The sequence below is a fragment of the Typopeltis vanoorti genome, chromosome 20 (genome assembly GCF_054136105.1).
Source record: "Typopeltis vanoorti isolate ZY-2024b chromosome 20, IOZ_Tvanoo_1.0, whole genome shotgun sequence".
Taxonomy (NCBI): Eukaryota; Metazoa; Arthropoda; class Arachnida; order Uropygi; family Thelyphonidae; genus Typopeltis; species Typopeltis vanoorti.
Window position 1 is genome coordinate 105,865,494 of NC_143568.1, and position 22,810 is coordinate 105,888,303.

Here is a 22,810-nt window from a genome sequence, read left to right on the forward strand (position 1 = left end):
TTCCAATCTCTTGTAGATGGGAATCACATAAAAAACATCAATCTCCCTTGTGTTTGTCATCATTTTGTTCTAATATGTTAGTAGATATCTAAAAACATGATCCCCTTTTAGCAAAACCATGCTGATCATCAAAGAGAATACTGCTGTTATCAACCCAGTTCTGGACCTAGCCCTTATCAACCTCTCCAAAACTTCACCACAACTTTAGACATATTCTGGCATATAATTTGAGGTCTTAGTCTTACCACTCTATTTGTTTAGTGGAACAATATTGCTCTCTTTCTACTTCCTCAGGACTTCTTCCATTGTAAGAATTCTTAAACATGTATGTCAAGGCACTCATTAACTCATGGAAACATGCCCTCAAAACATACAGTGATATTTCATCAAGTTTACTTCATTCCTGATATATCTCCTGCTTCCTCATCGGTTTCCTACTCTATTCCCACAGCACTCAAACTCTATACAATACTACACTTATGACAGAGGACAGATCTGAGTTATGACAGTGGGAAGAGAAAACAAAGGAATGTAATGAACAAGTGAATAAGATGTTGTTGGGGTCATGAATGCTTCTTCATTGAATGTTTACAAAGAGAAATCAAATAATCATTTAGGTGTTGTGTAATGAGTCTCCAACAATATTATTATTACTATTATTATTACGTAACACCTCCAGGGAGTCCAAAGACTTATCGAGGGAGGGCACCTACTCTACAATTCTCCATCTCCACCACTCCACCAACCACCACTACTAGTATTTTCACAGACAATCACAAACATCCATGCCCATGGTGGAATTCAAACCTGCAGCCTTTTGGCTGGAGAGCAAATACACTAACCACTTGGCCAACCAGGCCAGCATATCCTTGGACTTCCTGGAGGTATCTGTATAAAAATAAGATATTAGCAACAAAAACCCTAGTGGCTATTTTTGCAACATTATATTTGAGGAAAGTTGTTATAATTCCAGAAATTGAGGTTCAGGTGTTTACTGCTGCCATGAATGAATGGATCATTTAAATCTTACTTAAATGATCTATTTTTAGTCAACTCACATAAAAAGTCCACATTTTACATGGAAGATGAATTTTGTCACCCTGTGTGAGACCACTACCCTGCTTATTGGAGCCCTGAAGTGGCTTGAAAAAAAGTTCCATGTTTGGTCTCTAGAGTAGGATGTCTGGACTATGTAAAAATTAATTTAAAAATACCAAAAATAAATAAATATCAAATTGATAAAAAATAGAAAAAAATCTTTACCCCCCCCATGGTAGGAAATTATTATTATTATTATTATTATTATGTGACACCTCCGGGGAGTTCAAAGACTCATCTAGGGAGGGTACCTTCTCTTACAGTGAACTGCATCATCTACAACAATGCCATCTGCTGCACACCACACCACCACCACTGGTATTTTCACAGACAATCACAGACACCCATGCCCATGGTGGGATTCAAACCAACAGCCTTTTGGCTGGAGAGCAGATATGCTAACCACCCAGCCAAACAGGCTGGCATATTTAATAGTAAAAAAAGATGAATAAGAGACATAAAAGAAAATTTTCCTGATTGGAAGTATATAAGTAGAAATGACAGGAAAATAAATGTGAGCACAAAATAAAATCCCATGAAAAGTAAGAAAACATAGTAACAGTTATAATTAAATACTGAGTTTAATGTGTGTGTGTGTGTGTGTGCACGTGCACGCACGCATGTGCATGTGTGTGTGTGGGGGGGAACTTCAGCATATACAACAAAATATGCTTTCTACAAACATTAAATAAATCCTTAAAAAATGGTGCTATTCATAGTAACACAACTGCTTCCCCATTTGGAGAAACATTTGCAAGAAAAGCCAAAATGTACACTGCCAAATTTCCAAAGCATAGAAATGTGACAGCTGTGATTTTAAGTAGTTTCAAAACAGTTAAGTATAAACGTATTCTATATCACAGGCCAACAGCTTGAAAATGCTATTTATAAAGCTGCAATCAGCAGATGGTATGAAATCATATATATATATATATAGATATAGATAGATAGATTTTCTTTCTTTTTTTTTTTTTATTGTGAACATAACAATCTTATTTACAGGATTAACTGGTTTTTGGTTCTCTGCAGTCAGGCAGAGAGGTTACATGCTCATATTCTTGTTGAGGTATGTTACATCAAAGTCACTTAAAAGACAAATTACATTTTTTTTTTTTTTTTTTTTTTTTTTTTTTTTTTTTTTTTTAGATTAAAGCCATTAAGAGTTATTCTAACATGATACTGTATAAGATCATAAAAGTGGAAGAACATAGGAGTTTCTATTGCACAATATTGTCTATTTACGTGAGAGTGCCAGCTGATTAATTTTCGCACTGTTAAGCACAACAATCCTTCTTTTTTCCCCTTTCTTTGGGGGGGGGGGGGATGGTGTCACTTCTATGCTGGAAAGTGAATTATAATGCAGTCGCCCTGCTCAGCCAGGAGTTGATTCTGTGGATTCCAGTCTTGGTGGAAAAGATCTAAGGTGTTGTATTGCCTGTGGTGGTGATACTCGTGTAGGATCCGACTTCTCACCTTTTGTTGGAAGTCTGCAGTGAGTTGGTCAGTTGCCTCTCTCTGTGAAATTGCTGTGCTGTCTGGTCTTGTATGTCTGAGGTAGAAGTTGTATATTACCGCTTTCGCGGTGATGAAAAGGTAGTTGCAGAATGAATGGTTATTTGACTCCGCATGGACGAGATTGAAATATTCCTCTTCTGTATGAAGACTACCACAGGTGAGAGCTGCCATTTCCCGAGACAAACTGATTAATTGGGTGTTGTCTGGGCATTCCAAGTAGATATGCCGGACTGTTCCTGATTGGTAGCAGAACAGGCAGTTATCTGAGACGTTTGAGTTAAATTTTCGTAATATAGTAGGAGTGGGTAATATATTGTGCCACATTCTCCACTGAATATCTGCGTCAGGTTTGATGGCTCTTGTGCGATATGGTAGATCCCATTGAAATAGTGTTTGATCCGATGATGCAGGATTTTCCAATAAAGTGCTTTGGTTCAACTGTTGTGTTAGAGTGCTGTAGATCTTGTTGGTGTTGCTGGGTGTAAGTTTCTCCCATGAGTTATTGGTTTTTATCAGAAAGATAGGTGCCAGATCTTCTGAGTTGAGAGGGCTAAGCCCCTCTTCTGTTATGCTATCAGGCATAGCGGCTTGAAAAGCGGCCTTTACGTTGTCTATCTGCTCAGACTGATTCCCATATTCCAAGTTTTCGAGAGAATTTATAGATAGATAGATAGATAGATAGATAGATAGCGCAGAACAGGAGAAAAAAATACTGGATAATATCTTTGCTATTCAAAGAACATAACAGCCATAAAATATGACAAAATATACATTCGAACATATTTTGATGATATCAACAAAAGGATATTCCTGATTTCAAGTAAAAATAAAAAAATTATTTGAATTTTATTTCTTACAGTAAATGTCATACTGTATGCTTCATCATAAATAAATATCACATGTATCTATATATACATGTGATATTTATTTATCATATAAGTTGCAGAGCCTCGTGAATAGGAGGAAGGGGGGGGGGGTATGATTGAGACATATAAACTGGTCAGGGGTTGTTATCAGGTAGATATGGAAGAGATTTTTCACAGAATTGGAGAGGGAAGTAGAACAAGAGGCCATTGCTGGAAACTGTATAAGGAGAGTGTGAGCAAAGGAGTGAGAAGCAGGTTCTTTGCATGGAGGGTGGTTGGTGAATGGAATGCATTACCTGAGTGTGTTGTGAATGTGGACACATTGAATCAGTTTAAGACGAGGTTGGATAAGCATTGTATGCAATAGTGAGTACCTCCCACAATGAGTCTCTGACTCCATGGAGGTCATGTATTGATGATAATAATAATAATAATAATAATAATGTATCTATATATACACTCTTTCAAGCAACATATGTAAAAGACAACAGAAAACATCCTTTCTTTTAGGCTTGCACGGTGATCCGAATGCATTTTTGGAAATTATGGAGACAACTACCGTGTTTGAATAAAAACTTTAGTTTACTATTACTAAAATTTTACAATTCGACGTTTCGACCTTTATGTTAAGGTCATCTTCTGGAGCGTACAAATATACACAGGAAACAAGCTATACCACAATCATACTGGTTCGTTAAAGACACTGACTAACCGCTACCACACTGTGGTATAGCTTGTTTCCTGTGTATATTTGTACGCTCCAGAAGATGACCTTAACATAAAGGTCGAAACGTCGAATTGTAAAATTTTAGTAATAGTAAACTAAAGTTTTTATTCAAACACGGTAGTTGTCTCCATAATTTCCAAAAACAACAGAAAACAAATGTTATAGAGATCACTGAGAGGTCATTGATACACAGTCCACAAGAGGCTCTTCAGAACCGAGACTGTCCATGTCATCACTGTCACTATCAGCTGAGGTATCAACTTCTGCTTCCATCTCTCAATCATTCAAAGCCACTCTTGCATAGTCATCAGTGTCAGTGGATTTACAGAAGTGAATAGCATATTTCAGTTTTTCACATAAAACAGTTTTGCTGGAGTAACGAGGCATTTTCAGCAAGAAGAAGCATGTATAACTTTCTGGAAGAAATTGGTCAGGTGAACTGTATTTATCTAGAACCTGTAGAACAAAATCTAGGTTTGCAAATAACCTATTATGGGTGAGAGCAACATAAAAAAAAATAAATTAATAAAAAAAAAAAAAATAGCAAACTTGCAGGAAACAAGTTTATTATAATGAATTTCCTTTAGAATAGCATTGTTCCTATAGGATATTAGTCTGGTTTTTGGATTATTTTAATGGTGTTTGCTATTGACTGTATTTAAATAAATCTAAATAATTTTATTATTATTTAAATTTGGATTTATTATTATAATTACTGCAATTATCAGGCCACATATGGACTACTGTGCACAGATCTGGTTGCTTGGTTTTCAAGAGGATAAAAGCTATATTGGATAGTCCAAAGAGAAATTTAACTAACTCAATGTCAGGTCTATAGAATGCCAGAAACAAGGAGAGAATGAAGGAATGCAACTTACAGAGCCTTGTGAACAGAAGAAGGAGAAGGGATAAAGAGGGGAACAAGAAGCATACACTGGTGTCCAAAAGCTAATGATTAACTAAATTTTTAACTAAATATAAAAAAATTTTCATGGCTACAGCAAAATGTGAACATAAATTTATTGCCAGCATACTAATAAATTATATTACAAACAAAAATGTGTTATATATTTTGTATAAATTAAATCACAATATGTTTTTGACAAAAGTTACAGATTTCCTAAGGACATAGGTGGGTAGTCCCTCAATAAGGCTGATGCTATCTATGCCACCAATTCCTCTCCCTTATTCCGGATACTCCTGGCATTAGTATAAAGCATATAAATGCCATTGTTTCTATACCCAAGGTATAGAAATCATAACCCAAGCAGGGAATAAGATAAGGAATGAATGTAAGGAGGGTAAGGTAAGGAGGGAATGTGGACTGCAGAGTTTAGCAGATAGAAGAAGGAGAGGTGATATGATTGAGACTTTTAAACTGTTGAGAGGTGGTTACAGGGTTGACACTGGAGAGTTCTTTCGCTTGGTTGAACAGCAGGAAGGAGTGATGACAAGGGGCCATCCCTGGCAGTTATGAAAGGAAACTGTGAGCAAGAGGGTGAGGAGTGGTTTCTTTGCATGGAGGGTGGTTGAGCCGTGGAATGCATTGCCTGATAGAGTGGTGAAGGCGAGAACGGTCAATGAGTTTAAGGAGTGGTATGATAGACTTTGTGTTTCTTAGGGGGGACCTCCCCTCGATGAGTCTTGACAGACTTTATATTCTTAGGAAGGACCTCCCACGATGAGTCTTTTGACTCCATGGAGGCCTGAATAATAATAATAATAATAATAATAATAGTTAAAGAGTTAATAAACTACGCAGAAAGACATTTCAGTATAGAATATGTCTACCCTGAACTGATATGCAGCTCTCACAACATCATACAATGCTTAGCACCAAGTGAGACAAACTGGCCCACTCCTCCTTCAGAGCAAGATTAAGGCCTTGTTTGTTTTCTGGAGGAAAATTTCAAGCAGCAATGCATCTTGCTATTGTGTCCCAAACATGTTATATGAGGTTGAGATCTGAGGAATGTGCTGCCCACTCGATTCAATTAGTATCCTCGGTCTCCAACAGTATCACCACTGCTCATGTATGATGTGGTGTGGTATAATCATCCATAAAACGGAATTCTTCGCCTACAGCACCATGGAACAATGAACATGATATTGGAGAACTTCATTGTAATATCGTTCACTAGTCATAGTCTCTTTTCCCAGTACTTATATGTAGCTCAGTATATCCATTAGGCATAATGCCTCCCCATATCATGACCCAGCATTGCCATATCTATCCATTTCAAGAACATTCTTGTAATAGGGATATCATTAGTGCTTGGGAAATGGTGAAGGAATATTTTATCAGCAAAAGTAAGCTGTATTCCACAAGTGAAGAAGATGACACAATTTGGTGACACAAGTGGATGACAAACAATGTTAAACAGGAACTGCACATGAAAAAGACTATGGAAGAGATATAAGAAGACAGGTGAAGAGAAGATACATGAAGAATATAAGACACAGGCCAGGAGAGTGTCCAGTATGGTAAGGAAGGCAAAACTGGAATATGAGAAGAGATTGGCTCTAAGATCCAAAGAAAATCGTAGGGAAGTTTTTATCTATGTGGCCAGTAGGAAGAGAAATGATTGTGTGGGATAAAAATGGGAATAGAGTGCAATGCAGAGTACATAGTGGAATTGTTCAATGAATACTTTATTGGTGTATTTCATCCTGTAGGAGTAAATTTTAATACTAGAGGGATAGGGCAGGTTCATGGTGCAGGAGGAGAAAGTGTTTCAAATACTGAGTACTCTGGATGTCAGTAAAGCTGTGGGACTGGATGGTATTTCACCACGAGTTTTGAGAGACTGTGCTAAAAAACTGAGAGCTCCTTTGACCTGACTTTTCAATGAAAGTCTGGCTATGGGAAAGATGCCCAGGGAATGGAAGGAAGGTAAGATAGTGCCATTGCATAAGAGCAGTAGCAGACTGGAGGTGTGTAATTATAAGCCAGTTTGTGTGTCATCAATAGTTGTTAAGATCTTGGAGAAATTAGTTAGGGACTGTGACAGTCAACATGAATTTGTGAAGGGGAGCTCTTGTTTTAGTAATATGCTAGACTTTTATAATAAAGTTAAAAGAGCAGTTGATGAGGGAAAAGCATATACTGCTAATTTCTTAGATTTGGCGAAGGCATTTGACAGGGTGCCACATGATAAGCTGGATTCGGGATTGGCTGTCTGATAGGTATCAGAGAGTTCTGTATGGTGGGGTAGTTTCAAGGAGGCAGAGGGTTGCAAGTGGGGTCCCGCAGGGCTCAGTACTGGGACCTATATTATTTAACCTTTATATCAATGACATTGTCAGTGGATTGCAGGGGGATATTCAGTTTTGCGGATGATGTGAAGCTGGGAAGGGTTATAATGTGGTAGTCCTGCAGGAGGATTTGAATAAGCTAGGCAGATGGGCAAATTACTGGGGTGTTCAGTTTAATGCAGCGAAATGTAAGGTCTTGAGGTTTGGGACACATCGATGGGACGCTGCATACTCTATTGGAGGAGCTATACTGGAGGAGGTGGGAGAGATAAGAGATCTGTGGTTGATGATTGATACAAAGGAAATATTGCAAAGGTGGTGAAAGTAACACAGAAAATTGCTGCAATAATGAGAAGGACACTGACCTGCAGAGATAAAAGAGTTATCATTCCTCAGACCACACTTAGACTACTGTTCTCAGATTTGGTCCTGAGGATTTGAAGGGGATAAATTAACTGTGCAAAGGGTACAAAGGTGGATAACAAAGACAGTTTCAGGACTGTACAATGTTAGTTATGAGGATCGGCTGAGGGAATGTGGACTGCAGAGTTTGGTGGATAGAAGAAGGAGAGGTGATATGATTGAGACTTTTAAACTGTTGAGAGGTGGTTACAGGTTTGACACTGGGGGAGTTCTTTCACTTGAGTGAACAGCAGGAAGGAGTGATGATAAGAGGCCATCCCTGGAAGTTATGAAAGGAAACTGTGAGCAAGAGAGTGAGGAGTGGTTTCTTTGCATGGAGGGTGGTTGAACCATGGTATGCATTACCTGATAGAGTGGTGAGAGCGAGAACGGTCAATGCGTTTAAAGAGTGGTATGATAGACTTTGTGTTTCCTAGGAGGGACCTCCCATGATGAGCCTTGATAGACTTGTGTTTCCTAAGAAGGACCTTCTGTGATGAGTCTTTTGATTCCTTGGAGGCCTAAATAATAATTATAATAATAGTAAGCAGAGCCACTTTCATACCAGATCAAGTGTTGTCTTGAATTGGAGGAAAGACTAAATCAACTCTCATCTGCAAAGAGTACATTACCCTATTAGTGTCTTTTCCGATTTGGAAGGTATATATTCGACCTTTCTCACCAAGAACAACTATAAACAGGACTGTAGAAAATCCAGTATTGTAAATCAAAAATAAGAATTTTAATACTAAAAATAGGACACCAATTGTTTCTGAAAGAAAACCATCTAAAATAATGTTTATTCCTGTCATTATAAAAATAGAATTTAGCTTGATGTAAAAATTTATTTTTTATTTTATTTTATTTTATTTATTTATTTATTTATTTTATTTTATTATTTTTTTCATCAGAGGTCACGCCAGTAGAATAACATGTGATCAAATATCAAAAATGTGATCAAACTTAGTCTAGTGACAAGAACCATATTCTTAATACCTGGATAATAAAGAAGTGCAATGCTAAATAATTTATTATAATAATTTAAATATTTATTGATATTACAAAAAAAAAAAAAAAGCAACAACTAGTAACTTGCTTTTGTTGTTCAGTGAAGGATGTGGTTCAACAGTTCCAAATGGTAATGAATCAGACGACTGTTCTTCTTCTTCTGAAGTTGACTTTTGGTTTACTGAAGAAGATTTCTGAGTTGCAGGAGGAGAATTCAGTGTTTTTCCATTTAAAGATTGGGATTGAGCTGCATTATATAGAGACTCCATGTGAGTAATTAGTGGTTTAGCAATGGCGAATGTCATAGCTGCTGTTGAAACATTAGTTGTCCACAAGGAAATAAATGCAGAACAAATCAAAAATCCGGCAGCTAATCTATAATATTAATGAGGAAATCAAGCATTTATCACAGGTCATCTGTAATGCAAATTAGAATATTTTAATTAGATATGATAGCATATGCATTATATAGAGACTCCATGTGAGTAATTAGTGGTTTAGCAATGGCGAATGTCATGGCTGCTGTTGAAACATTACTTGTCCACTAAGAAATAAATGCAGAACAAATCTAAAATCCAATAGTTAACCTATAATATTAATGAGGGAATCAAGCATTTATCACAGGTCATCTGTAATGCAAATTAAAATATTTTAATTAGATATGATAGCATATGCTATCATATCTAATCACACACACACACACACACACACACACACACACACACACACACACACACACACACACACACACACACACACACACACACACATATATAAATATAAATACCACAACAAATCCACAAGATCATCTTGCCAAACATAACTGATATAAAGTTGTTGTGGAACTTGCAATATTGGTGCTGTTATCAAGTGGACTGCAAAATCTATACCTGCTTATAGGTATTGCTTGTAAATTTTCTTTTAATGAGATATTGAGTTTCATGAAGAATATAGTTTTTATTTTATTAGCTGATTTATCATTAAACATTGTATGCATCGCATCTATAGATGTGGGAAGTAATTTTTTTCAGCAGTTGTGTGAGCCATTTTCTCCTTTGACACATGGTATGCAACTAAATATGAAGATAATAAGGCTTTCTCATTAACAGTCATAGAACTAAGAAATTGTGCTGACATCATCTTTAAAAATATTCAAAGAAATTATTGGCAAGTTCAGCATGTGTGTTTCCAATTGTCTTTTTAATTTTGAAGGTTTTGAGCTTTCATCTGTAAGAATATTATTATAAATAAAATACTGGGGAGACTATCATTTTCGATGTGATTTTCCCATTTTATAAAACTATATTTTAAATAATCTTCCTTATAAAGTCATTTAATTTACTTTTTTTCCTTTAAGAATGCAGCTGAAATAAATTCAAAGTCTGTTGATTAGAGTCAACATTTTTCTCAATATTGTCACCATTTACATTTCCAGATTTGGCCAATGAGTTTGAAATTTTATTATTAACATCTGACCTTCATGGAGTCAGAGACTCATCATGGAGGTATACACAATTACACACAATGCTCATCTAACTGTGCTTTAAACTGATTCAATGTTTCTATATTCACAACATACTCAGGCAATGCAGTCCGCTCACAACCACTCTCCATGCAAAGAAGCTCTTCACTCCTCTACTCACACCCTCCTTATACAGTTTCCAGCAATGGCCTCTTGTTGTATCCCCCCCCCCTCCCATTCTATTAAAAATCTCTTCCATTTCACCCTGATAACAACCCCTGCCTAATATACTGGGGAGACTATAATTTTCAATGGGGTTTCCCCTTATAAAACTATATTTTAAGTAATCTTCCTTATAAAGTCTTTCATTTACCTTTTTCCTTTTAGAATGCAGCTCAAATACATTCAAAGTTTGCATCTGCATTTTTCACTTCATCATTATTCTTTGTTATTCTAATAAGAAACAAATCTATTTTGAGGACAGATTTTATTAGGTTGATTAAAAGTTACAATTGTTGTGAATAATATAAATGTTCTTTTTGAAAAATGTAATGATAATTCATAACCAACATTCTTCTAACAACTAAATGGAATTTTTTAAAATACTTTATGAAGATAGATGCTGTGAGAGGTCTCTAGTGAAGTCAAATGTCACAAACTCCTCCCCACCACCACCATCATATACACACACACACATATACACCTATTACCACATTAGCAAGTGTAAACAACATTTTCTTAAGCATGGCATCCATTTTTATCTTATAGTTAGATTTTAACACTCATACAAAACCAAATCAAAGTTACAAAATCAATGAGTTCCACTCTAATGTTTTCTATTTGATTACACAAAATGCTAATGATCATGTTTTTCATCTAAAAAATGTTAAAAAAATTATTGAAAAAGAAAGCGAGTGATCTGAAAAACTTAATGGATGGTAAGAAGGATGAAAGTGATGTGCACGTGGTGTAAGGCAATGAAATTGAGAGAATGAATAAAAGTGAAAATAGTGTGATGCAAGGATCGGAAGTATGAAAAATCGAAAGGATGAATGAGAGGAAAGGCGTGATGCAGGGTTCGAGAGTCCGAAAATTTGAAAGACTGAATGACAGAGAAAATGTGTTGCAAGATTTGAAAGTTGAGTTGGTTAGGTTGAGGCAAGAGATAAAATCGATACGGAATGAAGTTAAGAAATTTCAGGAAATGTATGGGAGAGCGAAAATGATGGAAAAAATCATATTGGTATAAACGAGGTAACAAAAGAAACACAAGTGGTGTTGTATGGTGACTCAATTATTAAAGGTGTGTTGGATGAGAGGATGCACAAGGTATGTTTTACTAGAGGTAGAATGAGTAGAGTGATTGAGGCATTGGATATGAGAAGGAAGCAAGCAAAAGAGTTGGTAGTTTTAATAGGTACAAATGACTTAACTGAAAACAAGGAGCATGTCAGATTGTCAGGAGGTTGCTTAGATGGATAAAAGAGAATAGTGTGATAGAAAAGGTAGTAATTGAGTTGCCTAAGTATGACAGTGGTGAGATGAGGCAGAGAGCAAGGATTAGTATTATGATTACCCAAGACCTCATGGAGTCAAAGACTCATCTGGGATATTATGAATGACATGTTAGCCAAAATGTGTGAGGAGAAAGGAGTGCAGTTTGTTTTAATGTGTGGAATCAGTTTGGAGGACAAAGTGAACTATATAAGAGTGATGGACTACATTTGAGTGGTTTTGGTGCGAGTCGCTTGGAGAGACTGCTGCTGGAAGATAGAGAAGTGAGTACAAAGAATGAATCTGATCAAGTTGGAAGCGATGTGGAAGAGCAGGAAAGTAAGACAAGAGAGATTGAAGAGGTGGTTATGAATAAGGAAGTGAGTGGCATGAGTATAGAAAAAAAGAAAAGAGGTGTGCAAAACAGACAGGGAAATGGGGAGGCTCATGGTGGACAGGGGAACACAGCATGAGAAAGGTGGATGCTCCAAGAGGATGTAAATGCATGTGTAGACAGGAAAGTAATGGGATGACCTAGGATCAAGAGGAAACAGTTGGATTTGAAGAGGGTTCTAAAATGAATAAGCAGAAAGGGAAATCACTTCAGTTGAGCAAGGAGAAATCACATTGAATGAAATGGTATCAGTGGAGATAGCTGTAGATCTAGGAATGAGCTGCTGTGTTTGTATACAAATGCTAGAAGTGTAAGATACAAGGCAGATGAAATGGTTGCATTAATTGAGTCTGTTCACCCCCCCAAAAAATTATTGGAATAAGTGAGACATGGCTGGATGAAGACGACATCCAGACAGGAATAAAGATGGAAGAGTATGATGTGTTGCGTAAGGATAGAAATGGGGTAAAAAGGGAGGGGAGTTATGGACATAACTCTTTCTCTATTGATGATAGAGAAAGAGTTATGTCCATACAAAGTAGAGATGCAACAGGGAAATAGTACCAGTTGTTTTGAGGCAGTATGGTGTGAGATAGAGGTGAATAGAATGAAATACTTGGTTGGATGTTGTTATAGACCTGGTAATGTAGATGGTAGTGATTATGAAATGTATAATCAAATTAGCCAAGCCAATAAGAAAAGAGTGATCATTATGGGTTATTTTAATTACGGCAATATAGACTGGGATGATGAGATAGCAATTGGAAGTAAGGAAAATGAGTTTCTCGATTTTTTGAGGGACAACTACCTCAGACAGTATGTAACAAGGACACACAAGGATTGAGGGTCTTGGATTTTATCATCTCATCAGAGGATGTAATTATAAATGAGGTGTCCAATCACCTACCAATTGGTGAGAGTGACCATGAAGCGATTACCTGGGTGGTTGCCAGCAGTGTGAGGACCTCTGTGAGAAAAGGGTATATGTGCAACTACAAGGGGGGGGGGGTTTGATTTGATTATGAAGAACTCAGAAGACAGCTTGTGGGTGAGGAGTTAGCTGGATAAGAGATTAATTCAGCTTGGGGATTTTCAAGAACCATCCAGTAGAAGCAATGTCTAAATATATTCCGAGCGTCAAAAGGTTAAATAAGGTAGGTGTGAAATGGATGAATAAAGAGCTTAAGCATGTGATACAAAGAAAAAGGGCATTATGGAGGCAGCATAAGAGAAGTGGTAATAACAAATTCCATGAGGATTACAAAGACGAGGCAAGACAGACGCCTTGGTTGGTAAGGGTAGCAAAAGTGAGATATGAACAGCAGTTAGCTAATGAAGCCAAAAAGAATCCTAAGGAGTTCTTTCAATAGCCAGCAAAATAAAGATTGATTATGGAAGGATGACATTAATTGGAGAAAATGGTATAAAGACAGCTGTCGCAGAAGATATGATGGGGATACTTAATGAGCAGTTCATAAACGTCTTTCAATCTTGTGAATGGACCTCATGGAGAGATAGAGAGCAGTTGATGATGGGGAGGAGAGACTGACTATAAATGAGCAAGTGGTGTATGGGGAGTTGAGCAAACTAGATGTTAATAAGATCGTAGGACTTGATAATATATAACCACATATTCTAAAGGAATGTGCCAAGGAGTTGACATCTGCCTTGACATATTTTTTTAGCACGAGTCTTGCACTTGGTCAGATTCCTAAGGAGTGGAAGGAGGGCAAGATTGTGCCACTTCATAAAGGAGGTGATCGAACTCAAGCATCAAACTATAGGCCTATCTGTGTGTCAGGTATTGTGGTTAAGTTGTTGGAGAAGCTTGTGAGAACTAGGATCTGGAATTGGATTGACAACAATGGTATTATCTTTGATAGACATCATGAATTTGCTGAAAGGAAGTCATGTTTTAGTAATCTAATGACTTATTACAATAAGGTGACCGCTTCCTTGGACAGAGGAGATGGATGTACAGTAACATACTTAGATCTTGCAAAGGCTTTTAATAGATTACTGCATGATAAGTTGATAGTCAAACTAGAGCAGACAGGGTCCAATATTAGATTAGTGCATTGGATTGGAGACTAGCTATCTGATAGGTATCAGCAGGTTGTGTATGGGGGAGTAATATCCCAGAAAAGGAAGGTCACTAGTGGTATACCTCAGGGCTCTGTTTTAGGACTATTACTGTTTAACTTGTATATTAACGATATTGGCGAAGATTTGGATAGAGATATTCAATTGTTTGTGGATGATGCAAAGTTGAGAACTATGAAGAAAACAGTAGAAAATCAGGGGAGAACCAGATATCATCCCTGGAAAACTGTATAAAGAAGGTGTGTGTGCATGGAAGTGAGAAGCAGGTTTTTTTGCATGCAGAGTCATGAATGATTGGAGTGCCTTGCCTGAGAATGTGGTGTCTGGAAAAATGTTTGAGTGTATGATGAGCTGTGTGTATGATAAAAGGACTTCCTAGATGAGTCTTTGACTCCATGGGGTCTTGAGTAATAATAATAATAATAATAATAATAATAATTTGAAAACCAGTGTTTTTCAAAGATATAGATAGTAGATAAGTATTGTGAAGAATGACCTCTAGCTATGATTCATGAACTCAATAGAAATGTCACATAGCTGGTCTGGTTGGCTGAGTGGATAGCGTATCCGCTCTCCAGCCAAAAGGCTGTGGGTTTGAATCCCACGTGGGCATGGATGCTTGTGATTGTCTGTGGAAATACCAGTGGTGGTCGGCGGTAGATGCCGTTGGTATAGTTGCAATCAGTTGGTGATTGAATCGTGGAGACGGAGTTGTAGAGCAGGTGTCCTGCCTCGATGAATCCTTGGACTCCCTGAAGGTGTCAAATAATAATAATAATAATATTATTATTATTAGTAGTAGTAGTAGTAGTAATGGTAATATATCATGATGAATGGAAAAGTGTTCATTATTGTTAGTATTAACAGAGACCTCCAGGGAGTCATGGACTCATCGAGACAGGACACACACATCACTCGTATCAACTGTTATACAATCTCTTGAACTCATTCCAACTAGATGCACTCACCACTTCAACAGGTAAATTGTTCCACTCACTCACTGCTCTGTAAAAGAGAAATCTAGCTCACACCTTTCTTAACTGCATACACATATGCACACTTAACTTCCATGGATGTTCCCCATGATCTCTCATCAATTTCCATGAAAGGCAAAATTTCATCATCTCATATCCTATAACACTCATTCAGAAGTTTATAGACCTCTATCATATCACCTGTCTTTCTACTGTTTGCCAGTGTTGCAGTGCACATACTCTCAATCTGTCCTCATCATCTACATTCTATGATTTCAATATAATCTTTTTAACTCTACTATCCACCCTTTCCACAACTATCTCTTTGGAACTGAGGAGACCAAATCTGCACACAGTAGTCTAACTGACATCGTGAAAAGTTTGAGAGCAGTGGATGATGAGGAGGGACTGACTAAGTGAGCAAAAAGTGTAATGGGAATTGAGCAAACATGATGTTAATAAAGCTGTGGGAATTGATGATGATATATTACGATGCATTTTGAATTAATGTGCCAGGGAGGTGACATCTCCTTTGACATATTTGTTTAATATGAGTTTTACATTGGGTCAAGTTCCAAAGTAGTGGAAGGTAGGCAAGATTGTGCTGCATCATAAGGTGACAGAGTTCAAGCTTCAAATTATAGGCCTATCTATATGTCAACTGTTGTGGTTAAAGTGTTGGAGAGACTGGCAAGAACCAGGATCCAGACTTGGATTGGCAACAGTGATATCTTTGATGGACATCATGGATTTGCTAAAGGGAGGTCATGTCTTAATAATCTACCTATTTATTACAATAAGCTGTGACAGCTTCATTTGACAAAGGAAATGAATACACAGTATTATACTTAGATATTGCAAAGGCTTTTGATAGATTACCACATGATAACTTGATAGTCAAACTAGAGTTGAATGGGGTTGTATATTAAACTAGTCCACTGGACTGGAGAAGGACTATCTGTTAGGTATCAATAAGTTCCATATGGGAGAGCAATATCCCAGAAGAAGAAAGTTGCTAGTGGTGTACCTCAGGGTACATTACTGTTTACCTATATGTTAATGATATTGGATGGGGATATTCAGATGTTTGCAAAGTTGGGACAAACTATGAGGAGTAGAGCCAATGTTGTGGCCTTACAAGAAAACTTGAATAGATTGAGTGAATGGGCATGGAATTGGGGATGCCAGTTCAATGTTGCAAAATGTAAGGTTTTAAAATTTAGAACACAAAGATGGGATGTAGAATTTATTCTTGGTTGAGATATATTGTTGAAGGTTGAGGAAATTCATGGTGTGGTGGTGTATAGGGATCCAAAATTGTGAGGATAAGACAACAAATTCTTGGAATGATGCAGCGAACACTGACTTGTAGAAGTAAGGAGATTCTGGTTCCATTATATAAGGCCTTGATTGTGCCAAATGTGGACTACTGTGCACAGATTTCGTCACCTGGTTTTCAAAAGAACAAAGAGATGTTAAGGGTTTGGAGCCAGTTGACTAAAGTAATTTCTGATCTCTAGAATGTTGAATAAGAAGAACGGTTGAGAAAATGCAATTTACAGAGTTTAGTGGATAGGAGGAAGAGTGGTGATATAATAGAGATGTAAGCACATATAATATGTTATATCATGAGAGATATAAGTTGGTAAGGAGTTGCTATAGGATTAATGTTGAAGGTTTTTCATAAAACGGTGGAAGACCAGGGAAAAACAAGGGTCATCCCTGGAAGCTGCATAAGGAGGGTGTGAGAAAGGGAGTGATAAGTAGGTGTTTTGCATGGAGAGTTGTGAATGATTGGAATGCATTACCTAAGAGCATGGTATCTGCAGAGAATTGAAATGTGTTTAAGGCAAGGTATGATGCTTCATGCATATGACAAAGGTACCTCTTCTATGAGTGTTTGACTCTATTGGGATCTTAAAAGGATAATAATCATAATAATAATACAGTCATATCAAGGTTTTGTGAAGAATCAAAAATGACTTCTTTATCCATAAACATCAATGTTTACATCAACATCACAATTATCCTCTAAGTTGTATTTGCAACTTTTGCTATGTGACTTTTGAACATCAAATTCCTATCTGCCATAACTCCAAGATCAGAAGATCTCTAGCTTCATCAGCTTCTCATAGCATAATTTCACCAATATATTATGCCTCTGGAAATCCCATTGTGCCATAATGCATAATTTTACATTTAATAACACTGAACCATTATCATTTGCCTATGAAACTTCCAACTTATCATTCTGTAAGTGCTATATATTAGTAACATCCCTACCTTGTCTCTTTGCATCATCAGCTGACAATTGAACATCTCCTGTCAGGTTCATCCCAATATCACTGGTCACATTAAACCTGACATTTTTTATCATTTGGCAATACCATAAGTTAAAGATGCTACTTAATTATATTCTTGGTTTCATCCTTTATCCAAGTGTAAACAAACAAAGTTTGCATGTGAAATCACTTCACGATGGGTTACTTGTATAGAGAGGCTAATGATTTCACATCAATTGCCTTAGTATCCCATAATGCAATACACATATCCTTATTGACATATATAATGTTATGCATTATGGGAAGGGCCATTACGCATACTGGTCAAATGAGGGAAAGAGAAGGAATGAGAGAAAGTCAAGAGAGTACAGGAGCAAGGGAAAGCATGATGAGAAGGAAGATTATAAGTGGGAGAGCAAGAAGGGAGAATGTTTCAAATGGATCTAATAGGAGGGTGATGTATGGAGATTCAATGATTCCTGGCATGCAGAATACAATGTTCTGTATGCTTGCCCAAAAGAATAGAGTATGCATATATATGGGAATAAAGAGAGGTGAGAATGTAGATGATTTTCTCTCTTTCTCTCATTCCCATAACTTTCTCAAACACCTCTTGTTCATCTCACATAATTCACATGAGCAAACTCGTTTTTCATACCCTTTACTTCCTCTCTCATACTTCCAAGCATCCTACCTTAATTCAAGATTTTGTGACACAGTCGGCACCATCCTTCAGATCTTTCATATTTCTAAATCACACTACCTAATATCAAGTCCATTACCACCTGATTCTTGCCTTCCACTCCTCAATCACGCTATTCGTAACTCTCTCTTGTCAAACACACATTGCACCACTGCTGCCTCTGAAACCTCAGATATCTGAGATATTCTTATCAAGATTACCCATCTCCTCCCACTGTATACATGTCAAGCAAACATGTTCCTTAGTATCTTACATGCCACATTTTCTGCACATGAAGCTGACTACAAAAATCTTGTATTATGCTACACAAAATGTAATCTAATCTTTAAATTGTAGTGGGTTGTGCAACAACTGATCAGTAAGCAAAGGTATGGTAGCCACCATAACTGAGAGAAGGAAAATGTACAATACACAGATCAACATACTAACCATATACTAGAAAGGTGCTTGAAACTCAAAAACTTCTAAATATACCACATTCAAATGCAAGCAGCTTAGACTACAATTAAAGTTAACATTATAATAAATTGCTAACAGTTAATATTAAAATTTACCTTTTTTTAGCCCCACATGACACTGAACTGTTCATCTTCTAGTGGCCGGCCTGATTGGCCGAGTGGTTAGCGTGTCCGCTCTCAAACCAAAAGGCTGCAGATTTGAATCCTGCCATGAGCATGGATGTTTGTGATTGTCTGTGAATATACTAGTGGTGGTTTTGGGTGGTAGATGGCGTTGGTGTAGGTGTAATTGGTGGAGTAAGTGATGGAGACAAAGAGTTTTAGAAATGGTACCCTCCCTCAATGATTCTTTGTTTGGACTCCCTGGAGGTGTCACATAATAAAATCCATAACAATAATAATAATAAATTTATACAAGTCAATAGCTTATATTTGAATTCCATATTCTCAACTTTATGTAAGAGCCTTTTTTTTTTGTGGTATCCTATCAAATGCTTAGCAAAATCCAATGATATGGCATCATAATGTATCCATTTCCTTCATCCAACTCTGCTGTAAATTATTATAAAATATGTGCAAATTGCACAAAAAACAGCCTTTAGTAAACTTATGTTTTTTGCAAAATATATCTTGTTCATCAATCAGTCCATCTCTGTATGCAACTCTGAATTCTTACCAACTTCTCTAAAATTTTCACCACACTCTAAAAATACTGATAAATTGTTAGTTAGACAAATCAGTTTCTTAACTGCTCTTGCATGATGGAATCATGGGACCAAACATAGTGTTCTCCTGAGTTTCATAACTTTCAGCTTTATAGTTCAACATGTAACCTGTCCTAATTGGAATATACATATACTTAGTTATTTCCCAGGTCAATACAACGAGACTTTACCAACTGATAGCAAAACAGTCACATTCCTAATTCTGAGAAAAACAATGAAAGCAGACAGCCATTGCTATTTCGTTCTTCGTCTGAGACTTATGTAGTGGTTCATTTATATAATATTTTTAGTGTTTTTTCACTAATGCAATAAAAGTACAACAGGTAAACTGAGTAGAATTTTTAATAACTGATTTTGATATGTTGTCTTTGTTACAAGGAAATATAAAATAAAGTAAGTTAAAGGAGTAAGGTATAAAGTAAGTAAGGTCAAGTAAAGAGTAAGGTAAAGGAGTATACATTAAAGATACCAAGAAATTATATACTTGGTTTAATCCTATAATAAATTTAGTTTAATCCTTTATCCAAGTGAAAGCAAACAAAGTTTGCGCCTGAAAATATCTTCAGGACTGAATATGGTGTTGTACTATCTTACCTGGGTAAGTAGTACAACACCAGGCAACTCGCAGCAAAGGTGGAGCAAGCTACCAACCCAATATCTCCTATAATGCAAAACACATCTCCTTGAGGATATGTATAATGTTATGCATTAAGGGATTGGCCACTACCCAGACTAGTTTCAACCTTTATTGAGGTCTCTTCAGTGGAAGCCAGGCCCAGAGTTGGAGATACCAGGCAGAAGCAATAGCAAGGTCATCTTTACCTATAGGAGTTGCCAAAAGGTTTGCCACCTTTTTTTTTTTTATTAAATTACTCTGGATTTAGAGAAAGATGTTGAAAGTTTATTTTTCACTTGGTTAGACTATAATAAATTTAGTTGTTTGCTCTCACTTGGATAAAGGATTAAACTAAATTTATTATAGTCTAACCAAGTGAAAAATAAACTTTCAACATCTTTCTCTAAATCCAGAGTAATTTAATAAAAAAAAAAAAGGTAGCAAACCTTTTGGCAACTCCTATAGGTAAAGATGACCTTGCTATTGCTTCTGCCTGGTATCTCCAACTCTGGGCCTGGCTCCCACTGAAGAGACCTCAAAGGTCAAAACTAGTCTGGGTAGTGGCCAATCCCTTAATGCATAACATTATACATATCTGCAAGATGTGTTTTGCATTATGGGAGATACTGGGATAGAAGAGTTGGTAGCTTGCTCCACCTTTGCTACGAGTTGCCTGGTGTTTTGTACTACTTACCCAGGTAAGATAGTACAACACCATATTCAGTGATGAAGATATTTTCAGGCACAAACTTTGTTTGCTCTCACTTGGATAAAGGATTAAACTAAATTTATTATAGTCTAACCAAGTGAAAAATAAACTTTCAACTTGGTTTAATCCTTTTCCCAAGGAAGCAAAACTATGTTTTGTGCATGAAATATATTCACCTCTCAGCTACTTATATTGTATAAGAGGCTAATGACTTCATATTGCTTGCCTTATATATCCCATAATGCAAAACACACTCCCTTTTGGACGTGTATAATGTAATGCATAATGGGAAGGGCACTACCCAGACCGGTTTCGACCTTTATGGAGGCCTTATCAGTGAGAGCAAGTCCTGGGAGAGATACCAAGGTTGAAGTAATGCAGAAGTCATATATATCTCATAGCATAGATGAGAGAAAGATGAAAGTTTTTTACCTTGGGTTTATTATAAGTTAAAGATACCAAGAACATTGTTTTGCTTCCTTGGGAAAAGGATTAACACCAAGTACATAATTTCTTGGTATCTTTAACATATAATAAACCCAAGGTAAAAAACGTTCGACATATTTCTCTCATCTATGTTATGAGATATATATGACTTCTGCATTACTTCAACCTTGATATTGTAATTGTATCTCTCCTGTGACTGGCTCCCACTGATGAGACCTCAATAAAGGTCAAAACCAGTCTGGGTAGTGGCATTTCCAATTATGCATTGCATTATACACCCAATGAGGTATTAACACTGCCAACCAGCAGCAGTGTTAATACCTCATTAACAACTATTGCTTGGTGATGATATATTATATGCTTGGTGAGAATATATTGTTGGAGGTAGAGGAAATAAGAGATCTGGGGGTGATAGTGGATAAGGATCTAAAATTTAGGGGACACATAGCCAAAATTGTGAAGACAACACAAAGGCTTCTGGGAATGATGCGGAGAACCACTGACGTGTAGAAGTAGGGAGATTCTTGTTCCATTGTAAAAGGTTTTGATTAGGCCACACATGGACTATTGTGCCCAGATTTGGTCACCGGGTTTTCAGAAGGATGAAGAGATGTTGGAAAGGGTCCAAAGGCTAAGGTAGTTTCTGACCTCTGGAATGTTGAGTATGAGGAAAGATTGAGAAGATGTAATTTGCAGAGTCTGGTGGAGAGAAGGAAGAGGGAGATATGATAGAGACCTACAAGTTGGTAAGGGGTTGTTATAAGATCAATAGTGGAGAAGTTCTACAGAGGATAGTGGCAGATCAGGGGAGAACCAGAGGTCATCCCTGGAAACTGTATAAAGAGGGTGTGATTAGGGGAGTGAGAGCCAGGTTTTTTTGTGCAGATTTGTGATTGATTGGAATGCCTTGCCTGAGATTGTGGTGTCTGCAAGGAGTTTGAGTGTGTTTAAGACATGGTATGATGAGATGTGTGTGTGATAAAAGGACCTCCCAGATGAGTCTTTGACTCCATTAGGTCTTTGGGTAATAATAATAATAACTACATCTTGTGAGGTTATCACAAAGTGCAATACTCTAGAACTTCTAGTTACTTCGGTCATGTGCTACTTAAGATATTTATCCATCAGAAATTCAACAAACTTGCTCTCCTTGTTCCCATCCATACACTATCTCTGCCTTCCATTCTATATTCCTGTAATTAAAGTCTACCATCAGGAAATTTTGCATGCCCAACCAATTTGGCCAACACATTTCACAATCAGTACTCTTTATAGGTAATATTTCTGGAAAAATTCCCATGTTACTCCTCTAAGTAAATATTATTTTTATTTTTATGGCTATTTAGTCTATTTTTGTTTAGGAGTACTAATTTTATAATGTCATCAGCTTTTTACTCAATTTTTAGGGCATTACTGATCCAGCATATGGTGATATACATTTATCTGCTGTTGAAGTATGACTGAAAGGAAGGGGGGGAGTTAGAAATGTGGGAATAGAAAGATGTGGGAGAATGATGTGCAGAGGGACACTGTTCCTCTGCAATCATTAACAGTACTCCCCTGCTCTTTTCG

At 36.9% G+C, this 22,810-nt stretch overlaps 1 protein-coding gene across 1 annotated transcript in view; it reads right to left on the reverse strand.

Moving 5' to 3' along the window:
- LOC150095751 (Na(+)/citrate cotransporter-like) overlaps positions 1-22,810 on the reverse strand; it is a 371,638-nt gene that overhangs the window by 265,099 nt on the left and 83,729 nt on the right. Inside the window, exon 4 of the mRNA XM_090409950.1 lies at positions 8,960-9,246. Coding sequence (XP_090266076.1) covers positions 8,960-9,246 — 287 coding nt within the window. The remainder of the gene's footprint in view (positions 1-8,959; positions 9,247-22,810) is intronic.